The sequence below is a fragment of the Vipera berus genome, assembly GCF_964194415.1.
Source record: "Vipera berus genome assembly, chromosome: 6".
In the NCBI taxonomy this organism is placed as follows: domain Eukaryota; kingdom Metazoa; phylum Chordata; class Lepidosauria; order Squamata; family Viperidae; genus Vipera; species Vipera berus.
In genome coordinates, this window is record NC_138208.1 from 89,955,646 (window position 1) to 89,970,368 (window position 14,723).

The 14,723-nt window shown below is 50.3% G+C and overlaps 1 protein-coding gene across 1 annotated transcript in view; it reads left to right on the plus strand.

Moving 5' to 3' along the window:
- The window catches only part of CEP41 (centrosomal protein 41), a 28,478-nt gene extending 20,064 nt beyond the window's left edge, over positions 1–8,414 (plus strand). Inside the window, exons 6-11 of the mRNA XM_081330267.1 lie at positions 1–77; positions 1,015–1,169; positions 2,410–2,477; positions 4,869–4,983; positions 6,575–6,793; positions 8,218–8,414. The exon at positions 1–77 is cut by the window's left edge and continues 68 nt beyond it. Coding sequence (XP_081186393.1) covers positions 1–77; positions 1,015–1,169; positions 2,410–2,477; positions 4,869–4,983; positions 6,575–6,793; positions 8,218–8,366 — 783 coding nt within the window. The 3' untranslated portion in view covers positions 8,367–8,414. The remainder of the gene's footprint in view (positions 78–1,014; positions 1,170–2,409; positions 2,478–4,868; positions 4,984–6,574; positions 6,794–8,217) is intronic.
- The last annotated feature ends 6,309 nt before the right edge of the window (positions 8,415–14,723 follow it).

Sequence of the window (14,723 nt, forward strand, 5' to 3'; positions counted from 1 at the left end):
GAGAAGCCGGCCAGCCCCATCCTCTTCATCGACAACAGCGGAGGAGCTGGCGAGTCACATCGCTCCACCTTGCAGAGGTATCTTCTCTCTTTCCCCTCCCCTCCCCCCCTCTCCCCTTCCCTTCCCTCCCTCCCTCCCTCTCTCTCTCTTCTTCCTTCCCTCCCTCTTCTCTTTTCTCCCTCCCTCCCTCCCTCCCTCCCTCTCTTCTTCCTTCCTTTCCTCCCTCTCTTCCCTTCCCTTCCCTCCCTCTTCTCTTTCCTCCCTCCCTCCCTCTCTCTCTTCTCTCCTCTCCTCCCTTCCCTTCCCTTCTCTTTCCTCCCTCCCTCCCTCTTTCTTCTTTTCTTCTTCCTTCCTTCCCTCCCTCTTCTCTTTCCTCCCTCCCTCCCTCCCTCTCTTCTTCTCTTTCCTCCCTCCCTCCCTCCCTCTTTCTTCTTCTCTTCTTCCTTCCCTCCCTCCCTCTTCTCTTCTCTTTCCTCCCTCCCTCCCTCTCTCTTCTTTTCTCCTTCCTTCCTTCTCCCTCTCCCCTTCCCTTCCCTCCCTCCCTCCTTCCCTCCCTTCTCTTTCCTCCCTCCTTCCCTCCCTTTCCTCCCTCCCTCCCTCCCTCCCTTTTTCTTCTTTTCTCCTTCCTTCCTTCCTTCATTCCTTCTTCCCTCCCTCCCTCCCTCCCTCTCTCTCCTCCCCTCTCTTACCTTAGTCTATGGCTTTGAGCTTCTATTCTGCCATTCTTCCTGAACTAAAAGAGGTGCGCTTAGTTTTCAATCTGTGTCATCCTTATTTTTGCAACAAGCCTAAAAAAACGTAGGCAGAACACCCAGTTTCTTAGCCCTTGGGGTACGCTCCCCAACACCTAGGATGTGTGTATGTGTGTGTGTGTGTGTTTTTCTCTCTGCTCTGCTGACCTCCTGAGCGATTTCCTCTCCGACCCTGGCAGCCGCAGAGGCCAGCTCTTTAGGCCCAGCGAGGCAGCCCTGTTCCAGGCTTGCTAAGGCTTCTCCTTCCTCCTCCTCCTCCCAGCGTCATCAGTGGGGTGGGCGAACTGGACCTGGGCAGAGGCGACCCCAGAACGGCGGAGCTGGCGCTTCCAAACGACAGACCTTATCCCGACTGCCCCTACCTGCTGCTGGACGTGCGCGAGCGAGACGCCTACGACCTCTGCCACCTTGTGGGAGGTGAGAGGAAGGCCCGGGGACCGTCAAGACGCTCGCCGTGTTCCCCTCCGGGGTAGGACAGGCGCGGGTTTGATTTCCTCGCGGAAGGGGCAGCCCTCCCTGCAACGGGCGCCAGAATCCCGACTGACCAGCCCATGTTAGCCATAGCGCTTAGACTTATATGCCGCTTCGCGGCCTTCTCTAAGCGGTTTACAGAGTCAGCCTGTTGCCCTCCAGCAATCTGGGTCCTCGTTTTACCGACCCCGGAAGGATGGAAGGCTGAGTCAACCTTGAGCCAGTCAGGATCGAACTCCTGGCAGTGGGCAGAGTTACCCGCAGTGCTGCATTCTAACTATTGCACATCATGGAAGGGAGGGAGGTGGGGAGAGGGAGGAGGGAAGAAAAGGAAGGAAGGAAGGAAGGAAGGAAGGAAGGAAGGAAGGAAGGGAGGGAGGGAGGGAGGGAGGGTAGACCACTAGCACTAGTTCTTAGACTTATATACCGCTTCACAGTGCTTCACAGCCCTCACTAAGCGGTTTACAGAGTCAGCCTCTTGCCCCCCCCCAACAATCTGGGTCCCCGTTTTACCGACCTCAGAAAAATGGAAGGCCGAGTCAACCCTGAGCTGGTCAGGATCAAACTGCTGGCAGTGGGCAGATCTTGGAATGCAGCGATGGTCATCAATATGAACCAGTGGCCAAGCCTCTGAATGTTGATCACGTGATGCTGGAAAGATCGCAACTGTGAAAAAAAAAACCCAGTCACAAGTCCCTTTTTTCCCCCAGTGCCTTTGCAACCTTGAATGGTCACTAAACGATAGGACTTTAAAATGTCAAAATAACCTACATGGGTGTTAACATTAATCAATACCAATCGCCAGACTCCTTGCCTCCCTAGCTATAAAACGGGCTGTCCAAACCTGGCAATTTATAAGACATGTCAGCTGCCTGGCTGAGGAATTCTGGGAGTTGAAGTCCACGAGTCTTAAAGTGGCCAAGTTTGGAGACCCCTCCTGGTTTATCCTATGGAATTCTGGGAGTTGAAGTCCACAAGTCTTAAAGTGGCCAAGTTTAGAGACCCCCTCCCCCTAGTTTATCCTATGGAATTCTGGGAGTTGAAGTCCACAAGTCTTAAAGTGGCCAAGTTTGGAGAAGCCTGCTATCCACCTCCATAACAGCCTATTGCTGTGGACTTGTCCTCTGTTGTAGACCAAAATTCTCCTTTTTCTGGCATTTATTTTATTTTATTTTTTGTCTTTCAGCTCACTCCTATCCCATCGCTACTCTGTCCCGAACGATGAATCCCTACACCAACAGCATTTTGGAATACGTATCCTTTGTGGAGTGGAAGGGTGCAGGTTTTTCTGCCGGGATCTCTAGCTTCAAATGCAAATTGAACAAACCCTAACCCTCCCCAAAAGAGCCACTCTTTTCCTGTTAGAAATTTGCAAAAAGCCCAGCGGTAAACCACCTTTGCAACAAGCTGAGATCTGAAAGCGGAGACGGTTCCTCAGCCTTTGAGAGTCGGGCTTTGTAATCCATGATGCCCCTTACTACGTACCTATACATTCCTGGTCCTCCTCAGCTTCACCGACTGCAGCTGAGCCCCCATGTTTCTGTTGCTAGGCAAGACTGTTGCTAAGTGAACTTGGCTCCATTCATTTTACGACTTTTCCCGCCACCGTTGTTAAGTGAGTCACTGCAGTCGATAAGTTCGTAGCCCGGTTGTTAAGTGATTCTGGCTTTCCCCCTTTGACTGTGCTTGTCCGGAGGGCAGAAACTGTTCTGTACCAGCCTGCTACCGGCCCTGTAGAAAAGGCAGGGACAACCCCTTTACAAACGGCAAGAGGCTGGAATTACGCCTGCCAAATTTATAGCTACAAAAACAAACAAGACACGAACCAAGAAACCGGAGCTTTAAGAAACAGGAACTATCCAAGCGGTTGCCTTCAGCAAACCAGCCCTCCCCACACATTCCCCTTATATAGAGTTCAGGGCATGGCTTCTCTCTGCCTCCTTCCGAGGAGCCCCATTGCCTTCCTCTGTCTACTCCTAATTGACTGCCTCCTGCGTCGGGCGTCCTTGAACAGGGCCAGCTGTGGGTCATCTTCATCCACGCTGTCAGGCTCACACAGCTGGGTCTCCGTGGTGACCAAGTGGGAGGGGCCTGGCTGAGGGCTCTCATCAGCAAGATCTTCAACCCCCTCAGCAAGGTCTTCAACACCCCCCTCCTCCTCTGAGTCGTCCGACCCAACTGCCGAACCCACAGGCTGACCCTGAATCACAACAGAAACAAGACTCCATAAAGGAGAATATTTGTCGCTCGGGCTGAAAGGAGAGATCCTTGCTGCCCTCTGAGCTTGCTGCTTTTTTTCCCTCCCCCCGCCCCTTTTCAGACGTTTCGTGACCCAACTAGGTCACCTCATCCGTGGTGGAAGGGAGTGACGTTTGTGGAGTGGAGGAGAAAAGGAAGGGAGGCGAAGGGCTGTGGAGTCCTTGGTGCTCTCCGAGGTTATTTTCTGGAAGACGTTTCATGGCCCAGCTAAGTAACATCATCAGTGTGAGAAGGGTTTGTTCTTTCTTTATATCTTAAGCCCCTTCTCGCACTGATGATGCTACCTCGCTGGGTCATGAGACGTCTGCAAAAAAAACCCAGCTCAGATGATACCAAGGACTCCATAGTCCTCCTCCTCCTCCTCCTCCTCTCCACTCCCCTTCTAGCACTTTTTCTTCTTCTTCTGTTTCTTCTCCTCTTCCTCCTCCTCTTCTCCTCCTCCTCTTCTTTTTCTTCTCTTTCTTCTCTTCTCCTCTTCTTCTCTTCCTCCTCCTTCTCTTCTGTTTTTTCTTCTCCTCTTCCTCCTCCTCCTCCTCCTCTTCTTCTTCTTCTTCTTCTTCTTCTTCTTCTTCTTCTTCTTCTTCTTCTTCTTCTTCTTCTTCCTGTTCCTCCTCCTTCTCCTCCTCCTCCTCCTCTTCTTCTTCTTCTTTTTCTCCTCCTCCTCCTCTTCTCTTCCTCCTTCTCTTCTGTTTTTTCTTCTCCTCTTTTTCTTCTCCTCTTCCTCCTCCTCTTCTTCTGTTTCTTCTCCTCCACCCCCACCCCCACCGTTCTCTTCAAGCTCCAAAGATGCTACCTGGTTGGGTCATGAAACGTCTGCAAAAATCAACCCAGCTCAGAGAGCACCGAGGACCCCCAGTTCAATTCGGAGCTACAAACTTACAAAGGAAATCCTCCTCCTCTTCTCCTCCTCCTCTTCTTTTTCTTCTTCTCCTTCTTCTTCTGTTTCTTCTCCTCCTCTTCCTCCACCCCCCCCCACCCCCACCGTTCTCTTCAAGCACCAATGATGTTCCCTAGTTGGGTCATGAAACGTCTGCAAAAAACAACCCAGCTCAGAGAGCACCAAGGACCTGGCAGTTCTTCTCCTCCTCTTCCTCCTCCTGCCCCCCTCCTTTCTTTTTCCTCTCCATTCCTTCTTTTTTCCCTTCCTCTTCCTGTTCTCCTTCCTCCTCTTCCTCCTCCTCCCCCTCCTCTCTGCCAACCCCGCTCCCAGTTTGTCTAATGAAAGGACTGCAAGAAAGAAAGCGCCCAGCTCAGAGGGCACCGAGGATTCCTCAGAAACAGGCTCATTGCCAGAGGGAGGGAGGCCTGCGGGCGGTGGGGAGGCTACTCTCCCACCTCTCTCTCCTTCCCACACAGCTTTGGACCCTTAACCCCTCCACCCCTCAGAAAAATGCTCACGGGAAGATTATCATCCTCTACGACGACGACGAGAGGGTGGCCAGCCAAGCAGCCACCACCATGTGCGAGAGGGGCTTTGAGAACTTATTCATGCTCTCTGGAGGTAGGAAGGCTCGGAAACGTTGGGATCGGCCTCCCCCCCCTCCCCGGGACCTTGTCCTTCTCAGCTGGGATTCACTGAGGCCCTGGCGATTCCATCGTTGTAATGGGAGGGAGTCTTTTAGAGTTAATTAGAATTGGAATTGGATTAGAATTGGATTAAAGTTAGGTTAGAATTAGAATGAGATTAGAATTAGAATGGGACGCAGTGGCTCAGTGGGTTAGGACGCTGAGCTTGTCGACCAGATGGTCGGCAGTTTGGCGGGTCGAATCCCGAGCGCCACGTAACAGAGTGAGCGCCTGTTCCTCGTCCCAGCTTCTGCCAACCTAGCAGTTCGAAAGCACCTAAAAATGCAAGTAGAAAAATAGGGACCGCTCTGGTGGGAAGGTAACAGCGTTCCGTGCGCCTTTGGCGTCTAGTCATGCCGGAGACCACGGAGACGTCCTCGGACAAGCGCCGGCTCTTCGGCTCTGAAACGGAGATGAGCACCGGCCCCTAGAGTCGGAAACGACTAGCACGCGTGTGTGGGGGAACCTTTACCTTTACCTTTTACAATTAGAATGAATTAGAATTAGAATTAGATAGACTTAGTTTAGAATTAGAATTAGATTAGAATTAATTAGAATTAGACTTAGTTTAGAATTAGAATTAGATTAGAATTAGAATTAGATTAGAATTAGAATTAGAATTAGAATGAATTAGAATAGAATTAGATTAGAATTAGAATTATAGAATTAGATTAGAATGAATTAGAATAGAATTAGATTAGAATTAATTAAAATTAGATTAGAATTGGAATGAATTAGAATAGAATCAGATTAGAATTAGAATGAATTAAAATTAGATTAGAATTGGAATGAATTAGAATAGAATCAGATTAGTATTAGAATGAATTAAAATTAGATTAGAATTAGAATGAATTAGAACTGGAATTCTTTATTGGCCAAGTGTGATTGGACACAGAAGGAATTCGTCTCCAGTGCATACGTTCTCAGCGTACATACCAGAAACGAGCGATAAATCAAGATCATAATGACAAAAAAATACATTTGTCATAAATCATAGGATACAGCACAGAGTGACCGACACGGGATACCAAATAAGCCATCAATCCAAATCAGAATAGGATACTAAACAAAAGCAAATTGACATAAATCATGAGATACAACAACGTTACGGTCATAAGAAGCTAAGGACCTAAGTAACAGGAAAGATGAGAAGGAGAATACATAACACCGCCCTAACTGCCGTAGGTGGCTTGACATCCCAGGGCATAAGACAAGTGTTGCGGGAATCAGTTGTCTAGCAAAGTGATGGCATATTGTGGGGGGAGAGGGAGACACGACTGCCCTCGTGTCTGGGGGTGTGGGCGTGCAATGCCCTGTAGTGTCTTCTCGAGGGAAGACATTGAAACACTTTATGCCCAGGATGCGAGGGGTCCACAGATATTTCCTCAGCCCACTTTCTGGCTCCTGCAGTGTACCAGTCCTCAAGGGAAGGCAGGCTGGCTGCCATTATTATTATTTTTTTCCCCCGCAGTCCTAACTCTCTCTATTTTTGTCGAGACTTCCCTGCCATCTTGTCGTCCTCCCAGGGCTCCGAGTCGTGGCGCAGAAGATCCCCGAAGGCCTGGTGACCGGCTCCTTTCCGCCCTCCTGCCTGGCGGCCAGTCACCCTGGGAGCGCCCGCAAGAAAGCCGCCCCCCAACCGCCGCCCCCCACGGCCGCCGAGAACAAGTGGAGGTTTACTGCAGAGGATCTGCAAAAGATACAGTACTACCTGGAGGAGGAACAGCTTCCCAGCGATCCTGCCAGTAAGACACACACACACACACACACACACACAAACAGACACACAGACACCATTTGTCTTCAAAAGCCACAAGGCCAGCAGCCCCTTACCTGCAAGGCTGTTCTGGGGGTGGGGGGGCAGGAATTTGCTCTGGGCTCAAGAGGGTCTAATCGGGCCATGGCGGGCGCTGCATTAAAAGGACAAATTGTCCCGAAGGGCCTTTTTTTCCCCAAAAGGCAACTGAGCTTTCAACGGGGGAAGCCAGTAAAAAAAATAAAGTTCTAGTGAGAAGAGTAAAGTTCTACATTTAGGCAAGGAAAAGCCAAACACACAGGTACAGTATAAGTCAGGGGTAGGCAAACTCGGCTCTTTTATGACTCATGGACTTCAACTCCCAGAATTCCTGAGTCAGCTATGCTGACTCAGGAATTCTGGGAGTTGAAGTCCATGAGTCATAAAAGAGCCGAGTTTGCCTACCCCTGGTATAGGTGGTACCTTGCTCAATAGTAGCAAATGTGAGAGGGGTCTCAGAGTCCTAGCGGACAAGCATGAGCCAGCCGTGTGCGGCAGCAGCCAAAAAGGCCAACACGGTTCTAGGCTGCATCAACAGGGATAGAATCTTGAGATCATGTGAAGTGTTAGTACCACTTTACAAGGCCTCGGGAAGGCCACACTTGGAATATTTGCATCCAGTTTGGGTCACCACGAAGTAAAAAAGATGTTGAGATTCTAGAAAGAACGCAGAGAAGAGCAGCAAAGAGGATCAGGGGGCTGGAGGCTAAAACATATAAGGAACGGTTGCTGGAATTGGGTAGGTCTAGTTTAACGAAGAGAAGGGCGAGGGGTGACGTGATAGCAGTCTTCCAGTATCTCAGGGGCTGCCCCAAAGAAGAGGCAGTCAAGCTATTCTCCAAAGCCCCTGAAGGCAGGACAAGAAGCGACGGATCATGGAAACTCATCCAGGAGAGAAGCAACCTAGAACTAAGGAGAAACTTCCTGACAGTTAGAACAATTAACCAGTGGAACTCCTTGCCTCCAGAAGCTGTGAAGGCTCCAATGCTGGAAGTTTTTAAGAAGCGACTGGACAGCCATTTGCCTGAGATGGTACAGGGTTTCCCGCCTGAGCAGAGGGTTGGACTAGATGACCTCCAAGGTCCCTTCCGACTTTATTATTATTATTATTATTCACTTAGCAGCCGTGTTCCTAACGTGACAACTGCAGTGATTCTCTTAACGACCGTTGGTAAAAGGGGGCAAAAAGTGACTCACTTAGCCACAGAAACGGGGTCCATCACGCTCGTAAGCCGAGGACGACCTTCAGGGCGAAGGGGGTGTGTGTGAGGAGGGCTATAAATGAATAAATCCGGTTTTTCAACCCCCACCAACTAACCCAGCTCTCCGGCCCGTGCCCTGATCGCCACTCTCCTCTCGGTCCCTTCTCCCCAGGCCGCCTCAGCCGCGGATCCTCCGCCCGGGACAGCAAAGCCGTCGCCGTCAGGAGCAGCCAGAACCTGCCCAGCGCCAACCCGGACGCCGCCCCGCTCACCGCCCGCTCCCTCAGCGCGAGCAGCCTGCAGAGCAAGCCTTGGCGGTAGCCCGGCACCTTTTGCCAGAATAAAAGAGAGAGAGAGAGAGAGAGAGAGAGCCCGTTTGCTGGGACGGTTTTTTTAACCCGGCAGGCCGGGCCCGCCTTTGCTTTTAGGAAGGTAGTTTGCACGGGGTGGGGAAAGAGGGGGTGGGGGTGACAGGTGGGGGGGGTGGAAAGGCACGTTTTGGGGGAGCCGATCCCGCCGAGGGTGGCCTGGGCGCGCCGCGTCTGTCCTTTTCCCCAAAAACCGAGGAGGAGAAAGGTGCAACTGAACTTTACGGGCAAGCGAGAACTTCTGGGCAGAGCCACGGAATTCAGGAGGGTGGAGATAAAGCAGCCAGATGCAGCTGGACCAATGTTTGCCTTTCAGGCTGCAGCCAAAAGGCGATTTGCATCTTACACCTGGGGGCTTCCCCGTCGTTTTTTTGGCTGTACCGGGAAAAGAGCCTGAAATAGCACTGTACCCACCTCATTGCCTGGCATCAGCCCTCCGGTCTGCCGGTTGGCATTGGCTGGGCAGCAAGGGCAAGGGGTCTCCTCTGCAAAGGAGCCACGGCCGAGGATGTCCGGGCTTCCCTGCCCACCGCCCACACCCCCAAGGATCCTGGCCACGTTTATCAGTATTTGTCTGAGGCTGGAGCAATGCTTGGCGGGGGGGGGGCTCAGAATCTCGATCCCCCCAAAGTCCCCCTCGGCCGGATCGAGGCATCGTAATGCTGTAATTTTGGATCCTGCTTCATGCCCTCTTTGCCCGCTGCCTGCTCAGCCGAGCTTTTCCCGAATACTCCGCTTTCTCGCCCCTGACCTAGAAGCTGGTGTGCCCACCGCCTCCTGCGTGGCTTAACGGCCTGTCGCTGCTGGATTTTAATTCCCTTGGCTTATTTCCCCCCCCCCTCTGCAGCTGAGAAACCTGCCTCCGCTTACAGCGGGGGTCTCCAAACCAGGCCCTCTTTCAAGACTGTTGGACCTCAACTCCCAGAGTTCCCCCTCCCCGCCAGGGTGAGGAATTCTGGGAGTCGAAGTCCACAAGTCTTAAAAGTTGCCAAGTTTGGAAATCTCCACCCCACCCACCCACCCCCCGGCTTGGCGGAAAAAAACTTGCAGGGTCTTGCAGCCTCCCACCTCGGAGATTTCCCCTGGATTAAAGAGTTTCCCGGTGCAACGGTCCGAATAGATTTATTTTTTTTTCAGAGATGAAGTTATCCCCGTTGGATGTCCTTGGGAAATCTCTTGTCTCATACCCGCGTCAGGCGCTCTGTGCCTGGAAGGCTGACTTTTCTCTTGGCCACTGCTGCAAACCTTGCCCTGGTTTCGCAGGAAGCCAAAGTTGCCGAATTTTCAACCTCCCGCAACTTTTTTTTGCAGAAGCGATGAGCAAAGAGGTGGATCAAATTTGGCGGTGCCTCCTTCGGTGCCCGGATCTGATTCTCCAAGAAACTGTTGTTGTTGGGTTGTTGTTTTTTCCCCAACCGTGGCAGCTTTAAGAGGCGTGGACTTCAACTCCCAGAATTCCCCCGGCCAGCTTTTCTGGCCGGGGGAATTCTGGGAGTTGAAGTCCACGCCTCTTGAAGCAGCCAAGGTTGAGAAAGTTACGCTGGGATCTTTTTAAAGATAGCTCCAGAGACGAGTCACCCGGGAAACTCCAAGCTTGCACATCAAAAGGCCCAAACTCAAAAGAGGAACGCTACATCACCCCATTTCCCTCAATGTACCCCCAAGTCCTTGCCAACTTCGGAGAACAATATCACGGAGGGGAAAAAATATTTAAAAATATTTTTGAGGCTTGACATCTTCCGATCCTATTCATCTTCCCGCATCACCTCCAACGCGATAAGCAGCCCTGTGTTTTTCCCCCCCTCTGTACAGATTTGTAAAGATGTTTTATTTTTATATTAACTTAATTGTGTGTGGTTTTAAAAGACTTAAGAAGGTTTGGGGGGTGGGGTGTTTCGTTTTGGGTTGGGTTTTGGGGTTCACATACCTGGTTTTCTGCTGCATTTCCTTGGTCTGCAGGCCCCAAATCTTGTGTTTGTGAGATGTTATCGTTTTTGGCGACAGGGCTATTTACTTCCCAGTTATCCTAAATCAGGGTCTGCTCGGAGACCGCACCCGTAACTCATTGCCTGCTTTTTGTTACACAGTTGTCCATTTGGTTATTCGAATTAAGACCCGGAGCAAATGCTTCACGGATAGATGAGCGGCTAGCCGTAATGGCATCCCAGGCTGAGGCTTCTGGGCTGTGGCTGGCCAGGCGTGTCTACCAGCTGTGCTGAAGGCCTCATGAAGCCTCAAGGATGTCTCTCCACCCAATCTCGCCATTCCTCTTCCCAGATTCCTGATCCCACCATCTTTCCACCCTGGATCCAGTGGCAATTTCTCGGCCCTTTGAGCTGAGGTTGGTGTAAATAGCATGTCTTTATCACGATCAGGTTGACGGCTTGTGGTTTGATGCTGCTGGCTTCTGCGCTGCTCCCGTCTCGTTTCTCCACGTACCAAATCCACCTCCGCAATAGTCCAGGTGAACTAAAAATCCGCGTGTATTTTCTTCTTAGCTGATAGAGTTTTGGTGCCTCTAGTAACGTTACTTATTTTTTAAAAAAAATGTGTATTACTTAATGTAAATGGTTAGCGCAGCTGTCGCCCTCCTTGAAAGGGTTTTGAAAGCGAAAGCCAAGCGGTGCACGGGAAAATGACCCCTCAAAGCTGCAGATGTTAGTATTTTGGGGGAAACTGAGAAAATGTAATCTGAATTCTTGAGAATTTGCTCGGTAAGCGAAAGTAAATGGGTTCTTCAGCCTTGGCCAGTGATTTCCCCTCCCACACACACACACATACACACAATTTCTCAAGACCGGTTGAACTCAACGTAGCGTTTGCAACAGAGAGAAGCGCCCGGTTCTGTTCTGCGGCTGCCGTTTTATCTGAGTAGCGGTGAAAACTTTTACAGAGCTTCGCAAAGGATGCCGAACCCTAAATCGAAGACTCACGACCTCTTTAGAAGTTGTCACGCCTTGGGCTCGTATCCGGAACCCTTCTCATCGGATCAAGCCTGCTCTTTGGTGTGACCGCGTGCGGGAGGGTTGTTGTTCCGTGCCTAAAGTTTGCACAAAGGACTGAACATCTGGTGTAGCAGAAGGACGCCCACCCACCCCCAAAAGAACCTTTTTTTTTAATCCTTTGGGTTGGATTGCAGCTCGTTCGCGCTGATGTTTTTGTGCTGTGTCTACTTTGCCTTTTGTACGGTTTGCATCTTAATAAATACAGAACGGTGTGCTTTTTTATTTTTCAGCCGGCTCGTGCAGTTTCGCCCGTCTGCTAACTATAAGGATGCTACAACGGGTGAGCAATTATGGCCCTTCACGACCGGTGGACTTCAGCTCCCAGAATTCCTGAGCTCGCCATGCCAGCTCAGGAATTCTGGGAGTTGAAGTCCATAGGTGTCAGGACCCACCCCAAACCACGTCTTAGGAAGACAAAATTCTTGGAGTCAAATCTATTCCAAAAAGAATCTTTACTATGACATGCTTGGTTGTAGGAAACGAGACAGGACTTAATATTATTCCACGAAGTAAACCCTTATAAAGAGTTCCCGGTTTAACCCCCCTTAACCCCATTTGGTCAGTCCCCCATCCTTTCTCTCGTATCATCCCTCTCGTGGGAAAAAGGAACTTAGGACCCTTCATGTTTATTGCTCTCTTCCGTGACACAAGCCAGATGCTAGCCCCCCCTTTTGTTTCCCCAGTTCAAAAGGCTTCTCCTTTCCTTTGAAATGCCTATTGCCGGTTCAATACACATCTATCCTCTTCTCTTCGGGAGATGGCAGAATCCATGGGATATGTTTGAAACATTCCATTTATGAATATGATATAAATGGATTCTGACAGCGGGACTAGAACTCACCGTCTCCTGGTGATTGGCCCAAAGTCACCCATCCAGCTTTCATGCCTAAAGCAGGACTAGAACTCACTGTCTCCTGGTGATTGGCCCAAAGTCGCTTTGATGTCTAAGGCGGGTGTCAGGACCCACACCAAACCACGTCTTAGGAAGACAAAAACTCTTGGAGTCAGGTTTTTAGTCCAAAAGAAATCTTTACTATGACATGCTCGGTTGTGGGAAATGAGACAGGGCTTAATGGTTCCACGATGTAAATCCTTATAAAGAGTTCCCGGTTTAACCCCCCTTAATCCCCATTTGGTCAGTCCCCCCATCCTTCCTCTCGTATCATCCATCTCATGGGAAAAAGGAAGTTAGGACCCTTTTGTTTATTGCTGTCTACCGTGACAAAAGCCAGATGCTAGCCCCCCCCTTTTGTTTCCCCAGTTCAAAAGGCTTCTCCTTTCCTTTGAAATGCCTAATACCGGTTCAATACACATCCATTCTCTTCTCTTCGGGAGATGGCAGAATCCATGGAATAATGTTTGAAACATTCCATTTATGAATATGATATAAATGGATTCTGACAATAGGTTTTGAAGTTGCCCACTCCTGCGCTAACAGCTGAAAGACTTCTAAAGCTGGGATGTCTTTTCAAAGGGGGAAGATTCAAACCTTACCTTTGGCATCAAAATCAAAATAGAGACAGCTGCAGTGAAACAGTTCACCCATGTGACTGACCCAATTTTGCGACCTTTTTTTTGCAGCGTTTGTTAAGCGAACACAGCTCTCCTAAGGCAACCACTGTGGTTGTCAAGCAAACACCCCGGTCATTCAGTGAACTCGCTGTGAGCACTTTTTGCCGAAAATTGAAAGCCAAATGCCGGTTTTCGGCAAAAAAAAAAAATGTCGTAAAATGCAGTCAGCTGGCTGTAGGATGCTGCCAGCGGTCGTAAAAGGAGGTCAGTTGGCAAGCGTCCAACATGCAGTCATGGGACGGGAGGGAGGAGGAGGAGGAGGAGGAGGCCGTCATAACTTTGGTACCGGGTCGTAAGTACTTTTAGGGGGGGGTGTTCCTCGTAACTGAATAGTCACTAAGGGACCGTAAGTCGAGGACTAGCTGTAGAGATAATCTGTCTGTTAGGAGGTGCCCACATACCGACAAGTATCCCCTTCTACGGCCAGAAAGTGCCAGGTAAATCGTCCCAAAACACCGACTGAAAAGTCAAAACACCTTCATGAACTTATCCAGGAGAGAAGCAGCCTAGAAGTGAGGGGAAATTTCAGTGGGTCCAGAAGTTGTGGGTGCTCCAACACTAGAGGTTGTCAAGAAAGGATTGGACAGCCATTTGTCTGGAATGGTAGAAGGTCTCCTGGTTGGACTACTAGATGACCTCCAAGGTCCCCTCCAGCTCTGTTATTCTTCAGTCAATCGGAATAGAGCTGGAAGGGACCTTGGAGGTCATCTAGTCCAAACCCCCCCCCCCCCCCGTTCAAGCAGGAAACCCTATATCATTTCAGGCAAACGGCCGTCCAAGTCTCCTCTTAAAAACTTCCAGTGTTGGAGCATTCACAGCTTCTGGAGGCAGGTGGTTCCACTGGTTAATTGTTCTCACTGTCAGGAAGTTTCTCCTTAGTTCTAGGTTGCTTCTCTCCTTGATGAGTTTCCATCCGTTGCTTCTTGTCCTGCCCTCTGGTGCTTTGGAAAATAAGTTGGAAAACCCCCCCACACACACACACTCTTCTTTGTGGCAGCCCCTCAAATACTAAAAAAACGGCTGTCGTGTCACCCCTGGTCCTTCTTTAGACTGGCCCTACCCGGTTCCTGCAACCGTTCTTGAGACCTTTTAGTCTCCAGGCCTTTAAATCAGTTGCTCTCCTTTGCATTTTGCACTTCTGCTCTAGCTACCAAATCCTGAAATCCAGCATTTCATCAAAGGATTTTAACCAATAAGCCAGGGGTCTTCAAACTTGGCCCTTTTATGACTTGTGGACTTCAACTCCCAGAATTCCTCAGCCAGCAAAGCTGGCTGAGGAATTCTGGGAGTTGAAGTCCACAAGTCATAAAAGGGCCAAGTTTGAAGACCCCTGCAATAAGCTTTTGTCTCCCATCCCTTGGACTTAGTCAGTTCGAAAAGTGTCAGGCACAAAAAAACACAACAGGTCCATGCGTGACGGTCCAATTAAACCGGCTTTATTGCTGACAACCCAGCGCCACAGGAATCTTTCCAACTATCAGCCCCGGTGAGGAGTTGGACAGTCAGTGGAATTCAAGGGAAGTTAGATTACATCCGCCTGTGACTACGTAGGGATGCCAGGCTGCTCCCTCTTTTGACTCCGCCCCCCAGGTTCTGCCACACTGCCTCCTACAGCTCAGCAGCGGAATTGCAGCGGGAGCAGATGACGCGCAAAAGGATTACGAGATGGAAAATCAAGAAGGCAGGCGGCGGGCGGAGGGCCAGGCCGTCGGCGTGAGCCCGGCCCCTCCGGC